The following is a 24,195-nucleotide window of genomic DNA, read 5'->3' as shown; positions in this document are numbered from 1 at the left end:
TTTTTTTTTGTTTGTTTGTTTGTTTTCTGCAGTATTAGAAATTGAACCCAGGGCCTCATGCATGCCAGGCAAATATTCTACCACTGAGCTACATCCCCAACTCCAGCCTTTCCCCCTTTAAAATGGCTGCCCAAGGAGTACAGAACCAAGCACTAAGAGGAATCAGGAAGTAAGCCAAGAAAAGAAATGAAATAGAGAATCCAGGCACTGATCCGTGATCTTAAAAGGATTTGCTTTGCTTTCCCACATTTCTTTTCTCATGTTTTCTGGGGTCAATGATAGATATGGGAGCAAAGGGGAAGGGAGGTTCTTACTGAAGTTCACCTCAGACCAGTCAGAATTCTCATGGGGAAGAGCTGTGGTGGGAGCATGATTGGCAGGAAGAACATGTGCTGAGATCATCCCCTCCCACCCTGAGGCAACTCCTGGAGCCACTAGTCCCTCCCCAGCACACAGTGTGCATCCAAGAGACGTGAAATACCCTCCACATGACACATTGCCTGTTTGGCTTTCCCAGGCTGCTAGTTAATAACTTAGAATCATGGCTGGAGAGAGCGAAATAATTGAAAGTAATGCTTAGTCAATTGCAGTTTCAAGGTCTTCATTGCCTTCCTAACAATTTGCAAACCCCATTTTATTGCATTTTTAGATTCCTCAAGTTGAAATACCACTGTGTGCTGTAATTAAGCTAAGTGACATGCCAGCTGTAAAGACAAGGGCTGTGAATGATTACATTTAGCTCATGTAATCATCCAGTATGGGTGGGGGAGGACATTTGGAACAGCTGCCAATCTGCCAGACTTATACTCCCTGCCAGGGTAGAAGGAAAACTGGAATCTGCAATCACCCTTTTAAGGCTAACAGAAGTTACCCGGCCTGTTTGAAGTGGGTTGGGGTTATCCAGTGTGGGGTGAGCCATGCATCAGTATCCCCTAGGGAAGATTTATTTATATTTATTTAGGTGTTGTGGATTGAACCAAAGGACCCACTCAAGCTAAGCACCTCTCTATACTCCCAGTCCAAGTAACTTCCTCTCCTCCAAATTGGTTCATCTGATCTAGGGAGAACCACATGTCTTGAGAGTTGCCCAGCTAGTTCTGAGTCTAGAGATCAGGAAAACCTGTCCAGTCCAAAATAGATAGTTTTAACAACCTGGTCTTCAGGAACATCACTTTTATTCTTGGAAACTTTTCCATCAGTGGTGCTCTTTTAAATCCATCTGGGGATTGGAACTCGTTCAACTGCTTTATGAAACAAATAACCCTGATCTCTATTCCTCAAAAGTTCCTTCTCCCAAAGTTCTTGTTTTCTTTCAGGGGGCTCCATTCTTTTGGAGCCCTTCCTTTCCCTCCACCCTTCCACTCAGCTGCCATGTCCCAGCTCTCTGATGTTTTTGTCATCTGCTTCTTTGTCATTTTCTTTTTATTCTTTTGATTTATTGGGCTGAGGATATAGCTCAGTTGGTAGAGTGCTTGCCTCACATGCACAAGGCCCTGGGTTCAATCCCTAGCACCACCAAAAAAAAAAAAAAAAAGTTGATTTATTGAAACACTTCTGCCTTCTTTCCTTTCTAGTCAGTCATCCTGTTTGGTGCTGCAAGCGCTCAAAGGCAGGATCACCTATGAACCTCCCAACAGCTCTCTGACCCTGGATCTCTTCCCCTTGCCAATCAGCCATTCCTCCATCTATACAGACTCATCTTCTTAACACAAAATAAAGTCTCTCCATTCAAAATCATTCAGTGGTTTCCTATTTCCTACTGAATTAGGCAGTCACTTCCCAGGGTAACATTTTAGATCTCCACAATATTAACTCATGCAGCAACCATTTACTGAATAATGTCCTAGTTACTGGGTTAAGAGGAATAAAACATATAAAAACATGATGCATTCTAGTAGAGAGAGACACACACACAAACAAGTAATTATCATATGGAGCAGTAATGGTGATTGAAAGAGAGGGTCCCTGGGTCTCTTAAACCATCTTTCCATCTTCATCTCCCAATTTTCCTTTCTAATTTGGCTAAGTTGGACTAGATCTTAGGTCTTTATCACATTGATGGCAGTTTTTATTTTATTTTAGGTCCATATACCAGTCCACACTTCATATCCACTTTTTAAAATCCCCTGCTACCTTGAAGATCACCTCCTCAATGAAGTGAACTTCAGTCATCAGCTGCGTAGGACAGTGTTTCCTTCTCCTGTACTGACACTCTGTTAGTGCCACTTAGCTTAAGCTAGTTATATAAGGACCTGTACATTCCACAGAAGCAAGAACTGCTGCAAGCAGCCTTTGTCTTCCATCAGGAAAAAACAGACAGTTGCTCTACATAGCCCTTTGGGTCAGCAGACAGCAGGTAGGTAGGGCTAGGAAGGTAGCCAGACATTTTGCCTTCTCATTGGGTAATCAGAGCTGTTAAGAATCTCCAGGTAGGACCTGCTACATAATTTGGCAGGCCCAGGGAAAAATGAAAGTGCAGAACTTCTTGTTCATAAATTATTCAGAATTTCAAGAATTAAATAGAACATTAAACCAAGTACAAGACTCTTTTATGTGTGAGCCCCTAAGTGACTGCACAGATTGCCTGTCCATGAAACTGGCCCTGTCTCTAGGAGCAAAGATACTGGCACCAAAATGTCCCTTAGAAAACCAAAAAAAATTGTGATTTTACCTTATTAAGTGAGTTCCTTTTCATCAGTTCAGGATGCCTGGCTGGCTAAAACTAGTGATGAGGGAAGAAAGGGGAGAGACGTAGTACTTCCTGCAAGTCTTATATCATTTGTTTAGGCTAAGCTGTGCTCCATGACAACTTTATAGTATCAAATACCTTGGATAATTAAGGTCTTTTGCTTGAGGGGTTCAGTGGAGTTCAAGTATCCCAGACTTTCCCAACATCCTTGATACCAGACATTCATTTCATTGGGAATCCATAGGCAAACCTGGATCACCACTGTGAAGCAAGTGCTGGTCTTCAGATCTCACTTCTACTCTCCCCATATTCCCCCTGCAAAGCTGTCATGTGGGATCAACTCAGAAAGAGCAATGAGGCAAAAATCTTGAATCATACTCCTGGAGAGTCAGAAAGTTAACTGTCAGGTAAGGTGAGATATTATACCTATGCCCTTCTGATGATTAATCTGGATTGTCAACTTTAGTGGGTTTAGAGATGCCTAGGAAACACCTAAGATTAAGAGACTTCCACCTGTATCTGTGAGGGTGTTTCCAAAGATGACTGACATGAGGAACAGCAAATTGAAAGGGCAGACCCACCCTGAATGTAGGAAGCATTGTCAAATAGGCTGGGTACCCGGATGGAACAACAACAACAATAACAACAACAAAACTAGAAAGAAGAATCTGCAGCAGATGCAAGCTTAATTCTTCTTGAGAAGCCCAATTGTTCTTGGGTGGGTGTCTATTGCTGCTACCATCACCTGTGGACATCAGACTATATCTCCTTCAGTCTTCCAACATAGATTCTCACCAGCAACTCTCCAGGGAACTTCCAGGTCTTCATCCTCAAAATAGGGCTCCATTGTTGGTCCCTTTTGCTCTGAGGCTTCTAGCTTCTTGGGCCGAACAGCTACTGGTTTCTCTGGCTCTCCAGCCTGCAGATGGGCCACTGTGGGACTGTCCAGCTTCTGAATGTGTAAGTCAAGCTAATAAATACCATATTATAACTATATATATATATATATATATATACACACACACACACACACACACACACACATCTTGTTGGTTCTGTCCCTCTAGTGAATCCTAACTAATATATCTGGACAGAGATGGAGGTGCCATTGTACTCCAAAGTAGGCTGTCTTGGGCTCTGAGCTCCCAGTCCAAGAATTTCTCAGACTCCTGACATATTTTCAATAGATTTGGAGCTTCCTTAGTAAGGAGTGATCAGAAGAACTATCTTCCCACTTCCCATTCCCATCCTCTCTCTGGATCAGGCTCTTTGTGCTGGCATTGAACACAACAATTTATTTTATTAATGTATACATGAGGGGAAGGCATATAATTTCTGCAAGTCAGTGGAAGAAACATCTACGGGCACTTTCACCTCACCTCTGTCTTTGCCAGCAAGATTGAACTGGGTTGGAATGGGAAATAGCAAGATGATGTCTGGGCACTGAGGTGGTGGGGATTTGGGCTGGCTGGAGTGAGAGGAGGTCTGATCTTTCACTGGTAGCAGCTGCTCCAGTTCTGCCACATGTTCAGTCCTATTCCTGATTTTTATCTTTAGAGATGAAGACCAACTGGCACAGGCCTGTTGGAGGACTGAGGGCTTTGGACTCCTGGAAATCATGAGCCCTCTAAAACACTCCTCCCCCAAGTTGCTCTGCTTGGGGGAAGTGTTCTGGATGAGAATGCAGAGGAGTGCCACTGCTGAGGCAATTGGGATGTGAACTGGGGCAGCACCAATGACATCTAGAAGTCATGGTCCTATATTTTGGGAGGACACAAAATACAAGGCTATTGGCCTTGGTGGTGCTAATGGGAGGTATTTATCAGACCAGGATTTCTATATGAGGAAATGAAACTTTGGGTTAGTTTTGTGACATTATATACATTGTGGGAAGGACAAATAATTTCCTGGTAGTAAGAGGTGGGAAAGGAAAAAAATGGTAGAGAGATCCAATCTGATTCTGGAAGGAAAAAAAGAAGATGTCTCTTAGATTTTCTTTTATAATGGCCTCCATAATGTTAAAATTAATTAACTCATCATCACCATTCCTACCTAGTGGGTCAGGAGGTGCTTAGATGATTCACATCCACAATCACCAGACATTCCTTTTACCTGTATAACATTCGTCTTCCTTCAGCCTTACCAACCCATATATTTGATATGGATCATTTAAGAGCAGCCAAGATGGCTGGCTGGAGACAGTATGGGATAGTGGTTAAAAAGCTGTGTGCAGTAGGGCACAGGAGTGTAGGCCTGGAATCCCAGCAGCTTGGGAGGCTGAGGTGGGAGGGTTGCAAGTTCAAAGCCAGCCTCAGCAACTGAGCGAAGACCCTAAATAACTTAGCAAGACCCTGTCTCAAAATAAAATAAAAAATAAAAATAAAAAGGGCTGGGGATGTGGCTCCGTGGTTAAGCACCCCTGGGTTCAATTAAAAAAAAAAAAAAAAGAAAAAGAAGCTATGTGTGTGCCCTTGGCTAAATTACTTAACCTCTCTAAGTTTTGCTTTCCCTTATTTGAAAAAAAGGGAATAAAAATGCCTTGAGGACTGAGATAATTGTGCAAAGCTTTTAGGACACCAAAAGTAAGTGTGTCTTGGTTCAATCCATGCAAGGCTCAGCAGCAACAGCAACACAATATCATCATCATCATCATTGTCACCACTACCATCATTAAAGCTACCCTCTCTACCAAGACTTAGTTATCCTCAAAATCTTACAAAATTGGTTATTTAAGCCCTAGAGTTAAACTCTTGTACAGATCTGCATCCTGAGCTCAGTGACCAACCCATTGTAAAAGTGCATCCAAAGGAAGGATAATGAGATTATAGTGACTTCAGCAGAACAATGGAAGAATTTTTCAGGACTCTATTCCTTACATGAGTCAGGACAGACTTTAAGTTTGTGGCAGGGTGATAAAGAGGAGGAAACACTGGGTGATTTGTTCAGAGTCTGTCACACACATGAGGTTGGGCAAATCATGTAATATTCTCAAACTTGAATTTCTTTTTTTTTAATCTTTATTTATTTTTATGTGATGCTGAGGATCAAACCCAGTATCTCTCACTTGCGAGGCAAGTGCTCTGCCACTGAGCCACAACCCCAGCCCAACCTTGATTTTCTTCATCTGCAAATTGGGGATCAGGTAACAACTTCTGCTTTGTCAACCTCATATCACTGAACAGAGGATTCCTGAGCTGTGGTATGTAAACTTGTTACGTGGAAGGCGTTTTTACTACACTCAAGAAAACCCCTAATCCACCACATGGACTCTCTACCGCCCTTTCCTTCTTTCATTCAACCATCATTTATTATGCAATAGCCCCTTTCTCAAGCTTCATCCTGATCCATTTATAAATCAATGCAAACCCAAGATACCTGTTCAAAGGACAAATTCCTAAGGTCATGTTCCAGACCTCTGGTCAGAATTTTCAGGGGTCTGGCTTGGAAACTCTAGGTATAACAAAGTTCCCCACATGATTCTGGTCCTGTGGGATGTTTGGAAAAGAACAGACCCAGTTCTTTTGGCATGGTAAAAGGATTATCAGAGGAGCTTCATTCAAATACAGATTCCTGGGCCTGTTACTTAGGACCTACATATTCAGAATTTCGAGGTAGGCCCAGTGTTATGCAATTTTACAAATACTGAAGGTGATGCCTGTGGGCTACTATTTACTCACAGGCTCCCCCTGCAGTGTGAGCTACTGGTCACCAGGGGGCCAAGTCGGTGTTTGGTGACATGGTGCTTTAGGCTACAGAGGGAGGTGACTCAAATGCATGGCCTTCTTCCATAGACAGCCAAAAGCAGCGCATCCCTCTTCTCCAGGCAACACTATTTAATAGAGTTCTCCTGTGTATGTAGGACCTGCCTTCAGAATCCCTAAAGTTCTGACAAGGAGCCTCTTACTACCTCCTCAGTCTTTTTACACAATGGAATCAAGCCGGTTCCATGGGCCTGTTTTTCTGTCTCCTGCCATTACAAGGTTAGCTTTTCGAGCAAGTGATTTAGGCTGGAGCCAGACTGGCACAGTCTCGAAGGATGTGAAAATCAAGTCCTCAAAGTCAGTCTGATTCTTTCTCTTTCTGGGACCTGAGTTTATGACTTTCTCAATGTTAGCCATAAGTGAAAGGCAAAACAAAGTGCACTTTGTAGTGAGGACAGTTCAGTCTTTTTTTTTTTTTTTTTTTAAATAGTACAATGGACACTCACTCTTCATCTAAATTTTTTTTTCTTTTTTTTTTTTTTTAAGAGAGAGTGAGTGAGGGAGAGAGAGAGAGAGAATTTTAATATTTGTTTTTTGGTTTTCGGCGGACACAACATCTTCATTTGTATGTGGTGCTGAGGATCGAACCCGGGCCGCACGCATGCCAGGCGAGCGCGCTACCGCTTGAGCCACATCCCCAGCCCCGACAGTTCAGTCTTAACAGAAATACATGACACAAGGGGCTCACATTTTGATAGAGGCAAGTCTTGATGGTTTATTTGCCTGTATGTCTATATCAATCCATCTACCCTCCTATATACTCAACATTTCAGAAAGAGTGAGAATATACCTGCTAAGATACCAACATATTCTGGGAATATGAATAGCCTACCTAGTTCCTTTCACATCCTTTTTGGCCAGAGATCAGGCAGTGGCTGTATGCTTCTTGCTCCTGTATATGGGGGTTCCTCATAGCACCTGTATGGCTCCTGCAAGGCCTTGGATCCAGTCGGGCTGGAGTGGCAACCACCAGAAGGTCCTTCAGAGAATAGTCAGAGCTGTGAGGGTTCTGCAAGAGGAGGAGGGAGGGCACATCCATCTGCATCTTCTCACCAGGGCTGTGGCTAAAGGAGAAGCCCTTCCTTGGCAGAAAGGATTTTTCTGGAAAGGCAAAGTCATTGGCATCATCAGTCTGTGCTGCTGGATTTGGCACTAATTCCTGGCAAAATGCACCTCCAACTAGGGTCTTGTGGCCCCAAACTGACTGAACCAGAATCACTTGTTGCTCCTCTCCTCCAAATTGTTCCTCTTCCCTATAATTGGTACAAACTCATCTGAACAAGAATCAGGAAGTGTCAGAGAGGGTCCTCAGATTCAACATTCTATTCGATCCTTTGTCTTCTTAAGCGAGAGATTCCCTAAGAGTACCAACGGATGGATTTCCCTGAGGGCAGAGTCTAAGAACCCTTCTCATGGCTGGGGATCCCCAAAAGTTAGACTTGGTTTCGTTTGTTTCTCTCTCCCCTGAGGCTACAGTTTGGATATTGAGCGTCCCCCAAAGGCCCATGTGTTAAAGGCTTGGTCCCCAGGGTGCTGCTATTGGGAGGTGGTAGAGTCTTTAGGAAGTAGGGCCTAGTGGAAGAGCCTTAGGTCACTGAGAGTATGCCCTTGAAGGGAACTGTACAACTTTAGCCCCTTCTTCTTCCTCTTTTTGCATTCTAGCCACAAGGTGGCCAGTTTTGCTCCACCACATGCCCCCCACCATTGTCATCCAATGCCCATACCCAGAGGTCTAAAAGCAATGTGTCCCCCGATCATGGACTGGAACCTTTAAAAATAAAACTTTTCTCTTTATAAGTCAGTGATTTCAGGTATTTTGTTATAGTAAAGGAAAGCTGATTAACACGCCTAAGCTCCTGACACACCCCTGCATACATTGGCACTCACGTGACATGTCACTCAGCACCTGCTTCGGGCTGCAGTAAGCTGGGAACAAGGAGAGCCTCCCTCTTAACCGAAGCTTTGCCAATAGCTCTGACACCAGATGCTTCTCCTTCGTGTCATTCTTTAGCAAAGCCCAGCTTGGGTTCAAATTGTGTGAGAAGCTCCAGGATTTTGTAGGCACAGAAGGTTTTGATATGTTCTCCTGGATGAGCTTCTGGGGAATCTGCTGCTGCTTATATTTAAAGGATACTATCCTGACAATTTCTGGGCTGCTGCATTCAGAGCTGGTGGTCAGTGTCAGGCTTGGTAGCAACTCTGGAGAGGTTGAGTCCCAGGTGGTAGATTCAGGGGTAGTTTCTACTGAGGTTAAGGGCTGAAAGAGAAAACAGTCTAAATTGAAATTTTAGAAAGCAAAGGCCTCCTTCTTCTGCTATTCTTGAATGAAACAAACAGTAATGATTAAAATAGTAAATTAAGAGTGGGATTCAGCCTCAACAAGAAAGATTTAGGTTAGAAGAGTTTCCTAGCCACAATTGGTTAAACACTAGGGCAAAAGACAAGACGATGAGGAAAATATACAGCTTCCTGTAGAGGTCTTTAAACATGAGAAATTGTAAATACTAGAGATTGCAGATCAGAAAAAATAGGTGTTGTTTTACAGCTATCAGACTTGCAAAAATTAGAAAGCCAAATAATACCACTATTGGTGGGTATGGTGAATGCACAGGAACCCTCTGCTGCTAAGAATATAGACTGATAAGGTCATTTCATACCATTTAGAAATAATTGACATAGTGAGATACAAATATCCTGTTACCTAGCAATTTTGCTGCTAGGCTTATACACTAAATAAGTTATTAGATAACTCTTTAAAAATTATGTACACAATGGGGCTGAGGCTATAGCTCAGTGGTAAAGTGTTCGCCTTGTATGTGTGAGGCACTGGATTCAATCCTCAGCACCACATAAAAATAAATAAAGATATTGTATATTCATCTACAACTAAATAAACATTTTTAAAAATATGTGCACCAATATTCCCAACAGCATTTTCCACCAAAAGGTGGAAACAGTTCAAATGTCTACCAACAAGTGAGCGCGTAAATAAAACATATACATAGAATAAAATCTTATTCAGTCTTAAGGAGAATTCTGATGTATGCCACAATCTCAATGAACCTTGAAAAGATCATGGAAAGTGAAATAATTTAGACATAAAAGCACAGATATCATATGATTCCACTTATGTAAGGTAGCTAGAGTAGTCATATTCATGGAGACAGAAAATAAAGTAGAGGTTATCAGGAGCTGGGGGGAAGGAAAGAATGGAGAGTTACATTTACTGGGGACAGAATTTCTGTTTAGGGTGATGAAAAAGTTCTAGAAATGGACAGTAGTGACAGTTGCACAAATTAATGACTAACCTTAATGTCATGGAACTATACATTTATAGTGCTTAAAATGGTAATTTTGTTTTGTTTTGTTTAGGGGATGCTAGGGATTGAACCCAGGGGAACTTTATCACTGAGGTATAACACCAGCTCTTATTATGTTTTATTTTAAGACAGGGTCTCACTAAGTTGCTAAGACTGGCCTCAAACTTTTGATCCTCCTGCTTCTGTCTCCCAAGGAGCTGAATTATAAGCATATACCACTGTACCTGGCTTAAAGTAGTAAATTTTATGTTATATATATTTTATCAGAATTTTAAAAACAGAAGGATATTCACTTTAGTATTATTTGTAGTGGGACAGAACTGAAGGCAACCTCCATGTCCTTACTTTGGAAAATTGATATGATGAAATGGATGGTTGGAAATTATTCTTGGGGGAAACAAAGGAACTGCACTTATTTGCAGCTTTGCAGCCTTTTATCCAGGGACACCCTTAATCCACATGGCTTGGGCAACAGAAAGCCACAGCCTTACAATATAGAGAAGCTAGAGAAATGGGGTAAATTGTGAAAAGGGGAAATCTTTCATGTGCAACATGACTGTCTAATAAACTACACATACCGAAAGCAGGGGGGCGGGTGATGAAGAGGAAAGGCCTCCAGGGGACTCAACAAATAAGCAGCACCGGAGACTGAACTAATTAAAGAGATTTCAGTTGCTGCTGATCACAGTAGATTCAGAATTGGGATTAATGTACTATCCAAATAAAAATCACTCTTTAGAGGAACAAATAGAATCCAGAGACTCTACAATGAGTCACAGCATCACATATAATTTATAATGTCCAGCATCCAAATGAAACTGCCAGAAATGCAGAGAAACAGAAAAATATAATCCACACTCAAGAGAAAAAGTAGTTAATAGAAATTGACTCTGAAATGACCTAAATTCGGTGGTTCATCAATATATAAAGACTTGAAAGGAGGCATTATAAATATTGTCAAGGAGTTAAAGGAACATATGCATGAGAATTTTTTTTAAAAAATTGTGAATCTAAGCATAGAAACCAAAACTATAAAAATTATTTGCATTATATATAATTATAATGTACCAATTAAAAAAATAATTTAGAGTGGTGGTGGACATCTGTAATCTCAGTTACTTGGGAGACTGGGGCAGGAGAATCACAAGTTCAAGACCAGCTTGGACAATTTAGGGAGACCCTATCTAAAATTAAAAAGGACTGGGTGTATAGCTCTATGTATCCCTGGGTTTAAATCCTCAGTACTGAGGGGGAAATATATATATATATATATCCAATCTGAAGAAATAAATAGAAGCAAGACTGAAGAAAAAATAAATAGAACCTAAGAAGTCTATGAGAGAATATTATATGATTTAATATACATGTTCTTTTTTAAAATATACATGTTCTTTTTTAAAATATACATGTTCCTAAAGGAGAAGAGAAACAAAATAAGGTAGAAAAACTGTTTGAATATTAAACATAAACTTTTCAAATTTGGTAAAATACCTGAACTTACAAAACCAACAAGCTCAAGAATCCCAAATAGAATAGCTACAAATAAAAAACATGCCTAGACACATCAAAGACAAATTGTTAAAATTCACAGATAATGACATATTATATACAAGGCATTGCTATGAATACAGTTGATTTCTCATTTCATTTTGTTTATTTTAATGTTTTTGCTACTGAGGACTGAACCCAGGTATATTTTACCACTGAGCTACATCCCCACCCCACTTTTTAAAAAATATATATTTTATTAGTTGTTGTTGGACCTTTATTTATTTTTATGTGGTGCTGAGAATCAAACCCAGTGCCTCACACATGCTAGGCAAGCACTCTACCACTGAGCCGCAACCCCAGGCTCATCCCCAACCCTTTTCATTTTTAATTTTGAGACGGGGGTCTTGCCCAGGCTGATCTTGAACTTGCCACCAGGTCCAGCTGAGTTCTCATGTTTAAATAAACCAGAAGATAATGAAACAACATCTTTCAAGTGCTGAAAGGAAAAAAAAAATGAACCTAGAATTCAATTCTAGGTCCCCCCACCCCACAAATCCTTCAAAATGAAGTCCAAATAAAGACATTTTCAGATAAACAGAAATAGAAAACTTTACCAGCAGGTAAATGTGCACCATAATAAATAATAAAGAGAGATTTTGCAGGCTAAAAAATAACTTTAAAATATACATCCTTTTTAATATTACAACCTTTTAAAGCAAGAATTTTAACACTGTATTGTGTGATTTATAATGTATGATAACAAAATATAGTTTTCTATATTTAAAATTAAGTACAACATTAGATACACATTTTTTTATAATTTCTTTTAAAGAGAGAGAGAATTTTAATATTTATTTTTTAGTTTTCGGCCGACACAACATCTTTGTTTGTATGTGGTGCTGAGGATCGAACCCAGGCCGCACGCATGCCAGGCGAGTGTGCTACCACTTGAGCCACATCCCTAGCCCCATTAGATACACATTTTGATAAGCCAAAGATGCTTATTGAAATCCCTAGAACAACCACTGAAAAAAGGCAAAAAGTTATAGCTAAAAGGGCAATCTAGAGTTGAGATTTATAAATATCTAATTTCAATTTAACCCAAAAGAAGACATGAAAGAAAGGATGCAGGGGAAAAACAACAACAAAAAAAATTAATAAAAAAAACCAATAACAAAATTTCAGCCCTAACCATAATCATATTAATGATATTAAATGAAAATGGAATTAAAATTCTAATTAAAAGGCAGAGCATGGGACTGGAGTTGTGGCTCAGCGGTAGAGCATTCACCCAGCATGAGCAAAGCCCTGGGTTTGATCCCCAGCACCACATAAGAAAAATAAATAAATAAAATAAAGGTATAAGAATAAAAGACAGAGCTTGTTACACAGAAAGCAAGACTTACTTATACCTGTCTAAAGAGAGAGCCTTTAAATACTCAGTAACTGCAGAATACACTTTTTTTTTTTTTAGTGCACATAAAACTTTCACTAAAACAAATTGGTGGACCATAAATCAAGGCTTTTGTGTGTGTGTGTGTGTGTGTGTGTGTGTTTATGAAATGCTAGGGATAAAACTCAGGCCTCACATATGCTAAGCGAGTGCTCTACTACTGAGCTACACTCTTAGCCCTATATTTTTCTTTCCAAAATCTGGGCTTGGGATGTAGTTCAGTGGTAATGTGCTTGCCTACCATGTCTGAGGCCCTGGGTTCAGTCCCAGCACCACATTAAAAACAAAAAACAAAACAAAAACACCACCAGAGGGGTTCCAAGATGGCCGGCAAGAGGGAGGCTGCATTCTGTGTCACTCTGTGACCTGGGATTCGAGTAGTGGGAATATTGTTTCTCTGTGAGTTATTAGAGAAAGCCCAACAGCTGCTCCCACGCAGGAATCACGGCTGCCATGCCTGCACAGGAACTCCGGCCACTGCTCTCATGTGGACTCCCATCTACCAAAGTGGAGCTTCCCTCAGTTGCCTCCATCTTGGGACACTACAACCACCACCATAGTCCTCTACACACTGTAGCCTACACCTGGGGACAACACACAGGGTCTGGAGACAACCACCAGCCACAACATTGCATGCCACAGAGCTACATCTCTGAACATGCTGCCCACTGCCACCACCTAGCCCCACCCAACCCAACACCCCAAAGCTAAAAGCAGCTGCCTCCATTCTGGGACACCTTAGTCACCATCTTTAGTTGGGGCAACCCCCAGCTTGGAACACCAGCTGGGGCTTAGAAGCAATATCAAGGAGAGATAATAGAACCCTGCAGGGACACTACAAGCCTAGAGGGTAAAAACTATAATGCCCCGAATCCACAGTGCTAGAAGGGAAGACATATTAACAACATGAAAAAAACAAGGGAAAAACGTGCCCCAAACAAACCAAGATACAATGTTATTAGAATCCATGGCCAGCACAACAGAAGAAATGGCAAAGAGGAAGCTCAGGATGTACATCATTAAAATTCTCTGTGAATTAAAGGATGATATAAGAGAGTAAATACAGGCAGCAAAATATCATTTTGATAAAGAGCTACATACAAATACAGCAAGAAAAAGATTACTTCAATAAGGGGATAGAGGTTCTGAAAAACACAAACAGAAATCCTTTAAATGAAAGAAACAATAAACCAAATTAAAAACTCACTGAAAAGCATCACTAACAGATTAGATCACTTGGAAGACAGGACCTCAGACAATGAAGACAAAAATATAAAATCTTGAAAAGAATGTTGACCACACAGTAAAGATGGTAAGAAACCATGAGCAGAACATTCAAGAATTATGAATCAACATAAAAAGACCAAATTTAAGAATTATTGGAATAGAGGAAAGCATATAGTTCCAAACCTATCAGAAAATTTCCAAACATGAAGAATGAATTGGAAAATCAAATACAAGAGGCTTATAGGACACCAAATGTTCAAAATCACAACAGATCCACACCAAGGCATATTATAATGAAAATATCTAGCATACAGAATAAGGAGAGAATTTTAAAAGCCACAGGAGAAACGAATCAGATTACATATAGGGTGATACCAATTAGGATATCTGCAGATTTTTTCAACCCATATCCTGAAAGCTAGAAGATCCTGGTACAACATATGCCAAGCTCTGAAAGAAAATGGATGCCAACGAAGAATCTCATATCCAGCAAAATTAAGCTTTAGATTTGATGACAAAATTAAAACCTTCTATGATAAACAAAAGTTGAAAGAATTTTCAACTAGAAAGCCTGCACTACAGAACATCCTCAGCAAAATATTCCATGAGGAGGAAATGAAAAACAACAATGAAAATCAGCAAAGGGAGGTATTACACCAAAGGGAAAAACAATCAAAGGAGAAATCAAATAAGTTAAATACCAAAAATAAACAAAAATGACCGGGAAAACAAATCATGTCTCAATAATAACCCTGAATGTTAATGGCCTAAATGCGCCAATCAAAAGACAGACTGGTAGATTGGATTAAGACAAAGACCTGCCAGGCATAGTGGCTCACACCTGTAATCCCAGTGGCTTGGGAGGCTGAGACAGAAGGATCACGAGTTCAAAGCTAGCCTCCACAAAAGTGAGGTGCTAAGTAAAAGCAAGGTGCTAAGTAGCTCCGTGAGACCCTGTATTTAAATAAAATATGTAAAAAATGGCTGGGGCTGGGGCTCAGGGGTCCAGTGCCTCTGAGTTCAGTCCCTGGTGCCAAAACAAAAGCAAAAAAACCAAAACAAAACAAAAAACCCAACAATATGCTGCCTTCAAGAGACTCATCTCATAGGAAAAGACATCCACAGACTGAAGGTAAAAGGTTGGGAAAAAACATACTACTCACATGGACTGTGGAAACAAGCAGGGGTTTCCATTCTCATATCAAATAAAGTAGAATTTAAGCCAAAGTTAATCAAAAGGGATAAAGAAGAACATTTTGTACTGCTTAAGTAAACCATACATCAACAAGACATAACATTTATAAATATATATGCCCCAAACAATGGAGCATTACGTTCATCAAACAAACTCTTCTCAAATTCAAGAATCAAATAGACCACAACACAATAATCCTGGGTGACTTTAACACACCTCTTTCACCACTGGATAGATCTTCTAAGCAAAAGCTAAGCAAAGAAACTATAAAACTCAATAATACAATCAATAACTTAGACTTAACAGACATATATAGAATATTTCATCCATCAATGAGTGAATACACTTTCTTCTCAGCAGCACATGGATCCTTCTCTAAAACAGACCATATATTGTACCACAAAATAACTCTTAGCAAATACAAAAAAGTAGAGATACTGCCCTGCATTCTATCAGATCATAATGGAATGAAATTAGAAATCAATGATAAAATAAAAAATAGAAGCTATTCTAACAACTAGAGACTAAATAATATGCTATTAAATGAACAATGAGTTACAAAAGACATCAAAAAGGAGATTTAAAAATTCTTAGAGGTAAATGTGAACACTGATACAACATATCAAAATCTCTGAGACACTATGAAGGCAGTACTAAGACAAAAGTTTATTGCATGGAATTCATTCCTTCAAAGAAGAAAAAGTGAACAAATAAATGACCAAACATTATATCTCAAAGCCCTAGAAAAAGAAGATCAAATCAATACCAAAAGCAGTAGAAAACAGGAAATAATTAAAATCAGAGCTGAAATCAATGAAATTGAAACAAAAGAAACAATTGAAAAAAGTTGACAAAACAAAAGGTTGGTTCTTTGAAAAAAATACATAAAATTGATAAATCCATTAGCCATGCTAACAAAGAGAGGGAGAGAGAAAACTCAAATTACTAACATCATAATGAAAAAAGAAATATCATGATGGACACTACAGAAATGCATAAGATAATTAGAAATTATTATGAAAATTTGTACTTCAATAAAATAGAAAATATTGAAGGCATCGACAAATTTCTAGAGTCATATGATTTGCCCAAACTGAATCAGGATGATATACATAAGTTAAACAGATCAATTTTAAGCAATAGAAAGATGCCATCAGTAGCCTACCAACCAAGAAAAGCCCAGGATCAGATGGATACACAGCTGAGTTCTACAAGACCTTCAAAGAAGAACTAGTACCAATATTCCTCAAATTATTTCATGAAATAGACAAATAGAAAACTTCCAAACTCATTCTATGAGGCCCATATCACCCTGATTCCAAAACCAGAAAAATACACATCAAAGAAAGAAAACTTCAGACCAATATCTCTAATGAACATAGATGCAAAAAATCTCAATAAAATTCTGTCAAACTGAATACAAAAACATATCAAAAAGATAGTGCACCATGACCAAGTGGGGTTCATCCCAGGGATGCAAGGTTGGTTCAACATATGAAAATCAATAAATGTAATTCATCATATCATAGACTTAAAAATCATATGATCATCTCAATAGATGCAGAAAAAGCATTTGACAAAATACAGCACCGCTTCATGTTCAAAATACTAGAAAAACTAGGGATAACAGGAACATATCTCAACATTGTAAAAGCTATCTATGTTAAGCCCCAGGCCAACATCATTCTAAATGGAGAAAAATTGAAAGCATTCTGTCTAAAAACTAGAACAAGACAGGGATGCCCTCTTTCATCACTTTTATTTAATATAGTTCTTGAAACTCTAACAACAGCAATTAGACAAAAGAAATTAAAGGGATAAGAATAGGAAAAGAAGAACTCAAAGTATCACTATTTGCCAACAACAATATGATTCTATACCTAGAAAATCCAAAAAAAATTCCACCAGAAAAACTTCTAAAACTAATAAATGAATTCAGCAAAGTAGCAGGATATAAAATCAACACCCATAAATCAAAGGTATTTCTGTACTTCAGTGACAAAGCCTCTGAAAGAGAAACTAGGAAAACTACCCCAATTATAATAGCCTCAAAAAAATAAAATACTTTCTCAAGATCTCTACAGTGAAAACTACAACACACTAAAGAAAGAAATTAAAGACCTTAGAAGATGGAAAGATCTCCCTTGTTCTTGGATAGGCAGAATTAATATTGTCAAAATGACCATACTACCAAAAGCTCTATACAGATTTAATGAAATTCCAATCAAAATCCCAATGAGATTCCTCATAGAAATAGAAAAAGCAGTCATGAAATTCATCTGGAAAAATAAGAGACCCAGAATAGCTTAAGCAATCCTTAGCAAGAAGAGTGAAGCAGGTGGCATCATTATACAAGACCTTAAACTATACTACAGAGCAATAGTAACAAAACCAACATGGTATTGGCACCAAAACAGACTTGTAAACCAATGGTACAGAATAGAGGACACAAAGACAAACCCACATAAATACAGTTATCTCATATCAGACAAAGATGCCAAAAATATATATTGGAGAAAAGATAGCCTCTGCAACAAATTGTGCTGGGAAAACTGGAAATCCATATGCAGCAAAATGAAATTAAGCCCCTATCTCTCAATATACACAAAACTCAACTCAAAGTGAATCAAGGACCTAGGAATTAAACCAAAGACCCTGTGTCTAATAGATGAAAAAGTAGGCCCAAATCTTCATCATGTCAGATTAGGCCCTGACTTCCTTAATAAGACTCCTGTACCACAAGAAATAAAATCAAGAATCAATAAATGGTTGGACTCAAACTAAAAAGCTTCTTCTCAACAAAATAAACAACCTGGGCTGGAGATATAGCTCAGTTGATAGAGTGTTTGCTTTGCATGCACAAGGCCCTGGGTTCAATCACCAGCACCACCAAAAAATAAAAAATAAAATAAGATAAACAACCAGTGAGGTGAATAGAGAGCCTACAGAATGGGAGCAAATTTTTACCACACGCACAGAGCACTAATCTCTAGGATATATAAAGAACTCAAAAATCTTAACACCAAAAACACAAATAATCCAATAAATAAATGGGCCAAGGAACTGAACAGACACTTCTCAGAAGATGATATACAATCAATCAACAAGCATATGAAAAAATGCTCAACATCTCTAGCAATTAGAGAAATACAAATCAAAACTACTCTAAGGGACTGGCTCAGCAGTAGAGTGCTTGCCTCGCACATGCAAGGCCCTGGGAGCACCACATAAACATAAATAAATAAATAAATGGATAAATAAATAAATAAAATAAAGGTATTGTGTCCAACTACAATTACAAAAAATAAATATTAAAAAAAAACTACTCTAAAATTTCATCTCATTCCAAGTCAGAATGGCAGCTATCAAGAATACAAATGACAATAAGTGTTGGCGAGGATGTGGGGGAAAGACACACATTACTGGTGGGACTGCAAATTGGTGCAGCCAATCTAAAAATGGAGATTCCTTGGAAAACTTGGAATGGAACCACCATTTGACCCAGCTATCTCACTCCTCGGTCTATACCCAAAGGACTTAAAATCAGCATACTACAGTGACGCAGCCACAGCAATGTTTATAGCAGCAAAATTCACAGTAGCTAAATTGTGGAGCCAACCTAGATGCCCTTTGGTAGATGAATGGATAAAGAAAATGTGGTATATGTACTCAGTGGAATACTACTCCGCATTAAAAGAGAATCAAATCATGGCATTTGCAGGTAAATGGATGGAGTTGGAGAATATGCTTAGTGAAGTAAGCCAATCCCAAAAAAACAAATGCCAAATGTTTTCTCTGATATGCAGATGCTGATCCATAATGGGGATGGTGGAGGGAGCATGGAAGAAACAGAGGAACTTTGGATAGGGCAAAGGGGAGTGAGGGAAAGAGAGAGAGCATGGGGGGAAGAGAGGGGGCATGGGGGTGAGAAAGATGGTGGAATGAGGTGGACATCATTATCCTAAGTACATGTATGAAGACATGAATGGTATGACTTTACTTTGTGTACAACCAGAGACGTGAAAAATTGTGCTCTATATGTGTACTACGAATTGAAATGTATTCTGCTGTCACATATAACAAATTAGAATGAATAATTTTTTTAAAACACCACCAAAGAACTAGACTCCTCTTTTTTATTTTATAGTGACCAGCTTAACAAACATATATGAAGTGATGAAGAGATATTTTGTGGGTTTGATATGCATTTCCCTGATGATTAGCAATGTTGAATATGTTTTCATATGTTTATTGGCCATCTTCTTTACAGAAATGTTCATTCAAGCCCTTTGCTTTTTTTAGGGGTGGGGGTTCTGGGGATAGAACCCAGGGCCTAACACATGCTCGTCAAGCGCTCTACCACTGACTTGCACACCTAGCTCATGCCCATTTTTCAATTCAGCTGTTTTTTGTTGTTGAGTTTTATCATCTGACTTTTATCGTATGCATATCCCCAAATTCATATCAGAGCCTTCATGAGCCTTATAAATAAGGCCAAGAGAATTAGCTAGCTCTTTCAACCACAGAAGGACACAATGGAAACATGCCTTCTGTTAAAAAAAGGGGGGGGGCATTGAAAGACATCAAATCTGCCTGCACCTTGAGTTTTGGGTTTCTCAGTTTCCAGAACTCTGAGAAATAAATTTCTTTGTTTATAAGCTACTCAGTCTGATGCGTTTTGTTCCAGCAGCCCAAACAGACTAAGACAAACTCCTTATCAGATATGTGGTTTGCAAATATTTTCTCCCATTTAATAGGCTACCTTTTCTTTCTGTTGATTGTTGCCTTTGCTGTGCAGAAGGTTTAAGTTTGATGTAGTCTTGCCTAATTTTGCTTTTGTTTCTTTGGGCTTTTGTTGTTGTACCCAAGAAATCATTGCCAAATTCAGTGTTGTAATGCTCCAAAGCATATTCTCTTAAACATGCTTTTCAAACTATGGGTTATAAACCAATTTGTAGATCATGAAATTAATTTAGTGAACTACAATTGGTATGTTTTAAAAGAATAGAATACAACAGAATAGAAAATATCTAATGTGTTACACCGTATGTAGTATGGCTAAACATTGTTTTGGAAAGTTTTTTTTCCCCCAGTGTGTGTATATGTGATGGGTTGTAAAATAAAATAGATTTCTTACTGTGGGTTATGGATTAAAATTTTGAAAAATATTGAACTACTTTCTACAGCTCTTGGACCAAACAAAGTCCCAACACTGCTATCTGTCTATATTCTAATAGTTACAGTCAAGCCATTACATGGCCCTCAGTGGGCCTCAGTGTAATAAATACAAAGGGACCTGTACTAGAGTGGCAGGGACCACATCATGTGGCAACTTTGTTTCTGCAAAACTAGAAAAGCAACTGCTACATTAAATTAATATTTTTTAAAGCGAGAGAGAGAGAGAGAGGAGAGAGAGAGAGGAGAGAGAGAATTTTTTTAATATTTATTTTTCAGTTTTCAGTGGACACAACATCTTTATTTTATTTTATGTGGTGCTGAGGATTGAACCCAGCGCCCCGCACATGCCAGGGGAGTGCGTAAGTTACCGCTTGAGCCATATCCCCAGCCCTTAAATTAATATTTTTATTTGAATTATATTGATGCTATTATTTCAGCTTCCTTCTGTTATTGCAGAAGATCTGTAAGTGCACTCATCCTTTCTAATCCTAGAAGAATTGGTTCTAGGACCCCCTATGGATACCAAAATCCACGTATGCTTAAGTCTCTTACATAAAATGAAATAGTTGGGCACAGTAGCACATGCCTGTAGCCCCAGCTACTCAGAAGGCTGAGGAAGGAGGATTGCAAGTTTGAGACGAGCCTGGAAAACTTAGTGAGAACTTGTCTCAAAATAAAATAAAAAAAGGCTGGGGATGTAGCCCAATGGTAAAGTGCCCTTGAGTTTAATCCCCAGTACTGCAAATGAATACATAAATAGAGTCAGGATGTAGCTCAGTAGTAGAGTGCCCCTGGGTTCAATCCCAGAATAGCAATAAATAAATAGAAGTTGAATTTGTATATAACTTACATGCATCCTCCCATGTACTTTAAATCATCTCGAGATTACTTATAATACCTAATACAATGGAAATGCTACATAAATAGTTATTACACTGTACTGTTTAAGAAATAATGACAAGGGGCTAGGGTTGTGGCTCAGCCCCTGGGTTCGAGCCTCAGCACCACATAAAAATAAATAAATAAAATAAAGGTATCGTGTCCGACAACAAATAAAAAATAAATATTAAAAAAAGAAATAATAACAAGAAAAAATATGCATGTTGAGTACAGATCCAATTAAATTTTTTTCTTTTGATTTGCAGTTGGTTCAATCTATGGAAGCAAAACATGTGAATACAGAAAGATGATTGTATAAAAATTTTATTCATAGTTTTTTGCTTGCCTATGTTTATAGAAATAACTTTTTTTGGATGGATCAAGCTGATCCTGAACTCCTGGGCCCAAGCAATCCTCTTGCCTTAACCTCCTGAGTAGCTAGGACTATAGGTGCATGCCATGCCTCATGTGTAAAAATAATTTAAGACTACAATGGGGTATAAGAGTATTTATTTTTTTCAAAAGGTCCATGTAGCCAGGTATGGTGGTGAATATCCGTAATCCCAGTGACTTGGAAGTTTGAGGCAGGAGGATTGCAAGTTTGAGGCCAGCTTGAGCAATTCAATGAGACCCTGTCCTAAAAAATAAAAGGACCAGAGATGTAGCTCATCAGCACCATACACACACACACAAGTGTCCATACATTGATGGAATTTGAGAAACACTGTTTAGGTGGTATACTAAATTGAAAAGTGTCCACCAAACTTCATTTCACCTAGAGCCTCAGAATGTGATCTTATTTGAAAATAGAATCGTTACAGATATAGTTAAGTTAAAATGAGGTCATACTGGATTAGGGGAGCCCTAAATCCAGTGACTGGTGTCCTTAAAGAAAATCAAGTACAGCCAGGTATGGTGACGCATCCCTGTAATCCCAGAGACTAAGGAGGCTGAGGCAGGAGAATTCCAAGTTTGAGGCCAGCCTCAGCAACTTGGCGAGACCCTGTTTCTAAAAACTAGAAAGGGCTGGGGATGTAGTTCAGTTGTAAAGCATGCCTGGGTTCAATTCCCAGTACAAACGAAAAAAAAATAAAGAGGGCCATGTTTAGATATATAGGAAAAAGACATGTGACAACAGCAGAGAGTTATGCTACCACAAACCAACAATTTCCAGCAAGTAGCTAGGACTATAGGTGCATGCCACACCTCACGTGTAAAAATAATTTAAGCCTACAATGGGAGTATAAGAGTATTTATTTTTTTCAAAAGGTCCATGTATGATGGTGAATGCCCATAATCCCAGTGACTTGGAAGTTTGAGGCAACTTAGTATACCAACAGAATCTAACAAAGAAGCAACCTCTCTCTTGAGCCTTCAGATGGAACCTATCCTTCAGACACCTTGGTTTCTGCAGGAATAGAGAGAGGTTATTCTGGGCTGGGGATGTGGCTCAAGCGGTAGCGTGCTCGCTTGGCATGCGTGCGGCCCGGGTTCGATCCTCAGCACCACATACAAACAATGATGTTGTGTCCGCCAAAAACTGAAAAATAAATATTAAAATTCTCTCTCTCTCTCTCTCTCTCTCAAAAAAAAAAAAAGACTCTCAGAGTCATTTCCTTACTTTAAAAAAAAAAAGAGAGAGAGAGGTTATTCTTCTATGAGAAGAAATCATGCAGTTTTAAGCCACCAGGTTTGTAGCAATTTGCCACAGCACCCAAGAAAACTAGTACAGGTGGTAACCTGCTAAGAACAGGAGTACACAGAGTGACCCTCCTTAAAAGCCATCCCAGGCCCATCCTCCCAGCAAGTGTGCCATGCCACAATATGGTCTTCACAAGTTGGGAAAACTGAGGCCCAGAGAGAGCTAATGGCTTACTCAAAGGGCCATAACATGTCAGGGGAAAGAAAGGACCAGAAAGCAAAACTTTAAGAGTTTCCTCCTAGAACTTGGCCCTCTACTTACCATGGTACTAGAAAATATGTTCACTTCATTGACTGACTTGGCCATCTTGATTCTGGAATTGGTTTCACAGCACTGTAACCCAGAGGAATTGAGTCTTAACCGCCTCATGTCAGGTACAGATCTGCAGTGTCTTGCAGAGATAGGCTTGCAGGGAGCAGAATCAGTCTTCTTCTTTGCGGCCTCCTGGTCAAGGCTACTGCCTGTTTCATTCTTCTTTACATCTTTGACACTTAAGAGCAACTCAGGTGTGCAGGACACTAATGCCAATGGCCGGAAGTACTGGGAAGGAGGAAACCAAACACACAGCCAGTGGGAACTCAGCTCTGGCCAATTCCAGATTTGTCTGCACCCAAGGGTAGGTGCAAAGGAGATAAGGAGAAGGAAAAGCGGTTGGTATCAAAGTCTCTCTAATATGAGGATCTTAGACCTGGGGTTCTGGGACTCCTTAGAGGGCCCATGGATGACTTTAGGGTATCTTTGAGCCACTTGAAACCAGTTTTAAAATAGTGCATTGTATATTTTACCACAAGAGATCCCAGAGCTTTTATCAGATTCTCAACAGGTCTGGAACCTTAAAGTTTAAAAAAAAAAAACTGCTCTAATTCTGTCCTTCCAAGTAAGTCTTTAAGATGAAGCAGATGGGCTGACAGTCAACTGAGGTGGACTGAAAAGTCATCTATCCAGTGAGCTAGAAGAAAGCACTAGGCAGAGAAACCAGAAGCCAGAAACTTAGATCACAGGACAAGAGGGCAGCTACCAACAAGCCTGGAGGTTGGGCCAACCCATGCAGACAGCAGGAAGGACCCCACCATGACCAGTCATCCCTGTTAATGTTCTGAGGATTCTGCCTTCCAGAAGCTCTCCCAGTGGCCCACTGAATTAGGGCATTCCCACCCCAGCTGGAGTTGAGGATGTGGGTCCTGGAAACTGCTCTCTATATGATATCATGCCCAGTCTCCCAGCACAGCCTGCCTGCTCTTATTTCTAAGAAGATAAAAAGGACAGATGAGTGAGAATCCTCTGCTGCCTGAATGAAGTG

At 39.4% G+C, this 24,195-nt stretch overlaps 1 protein-coding gene across 14 annotated transcripts in view; it reads right to left on the bottom strand.

The window, feature by feature from the left end:
- Positions 1-211: 211 nt before the first annotated feature.
- Ttll6 (tubulin tyrosine ligase like 6) overlaps positions 212-24,195 on the bottom strand; it is a 46,874-nt gene continuing 22,890 nt past the window's right edge. For 8 of the 14 annotated variants that reach the window (XM_048789569.1, XM_048789542.1, XM_048789559.1 and 5 more), the window contains 3 exons: positions 23,157-23,435; positions 8,338-8,707; positions 7,140-7,551 (listed from right to left, as the gene is read on the bottom strand). In XM_048789569.1, the coding sequence (XP_048645526.1) occupies positions 7,283-7,551; positions 8,338-8,707; positions 23,157-23,435 (918 nt within the window). In that variant the 3' untranslated portion in view covers positions 7,140-7,282. Of the gene's footprint in view, positions 3,660-3,969; positions 4,650-7,139; positions 7,552-8,337; positions 8,725-23,156; positions 23,436-24,195 lie in introns of those variants that run through there. The other 6 variants (XR_007342667.1, XM_048789548.1, XM_048789556.1 and 3 more) reach the window with 6 other exon arrangements.

The sequence above is a fragment of the Marmota marmota genome, unplaced genomic scaffold (genome assembly GCF_001458135.2).
Source record: "Marmota marmota marmota unplaced genomic scaffold, marMar, whole genome shotgun sequence".
Classification (NCBI taxonomy): domain Eukaryota; kingdom Metazoa; phylum Chordata; class Mammalia; order Rodentia; family Sciuridae; genus Marmota; species Marmota marmota.
Note: the sequence above shows the minus strand (reverse complement) of the source record. Positions and strands in the feature narration are given on the sequence as shown.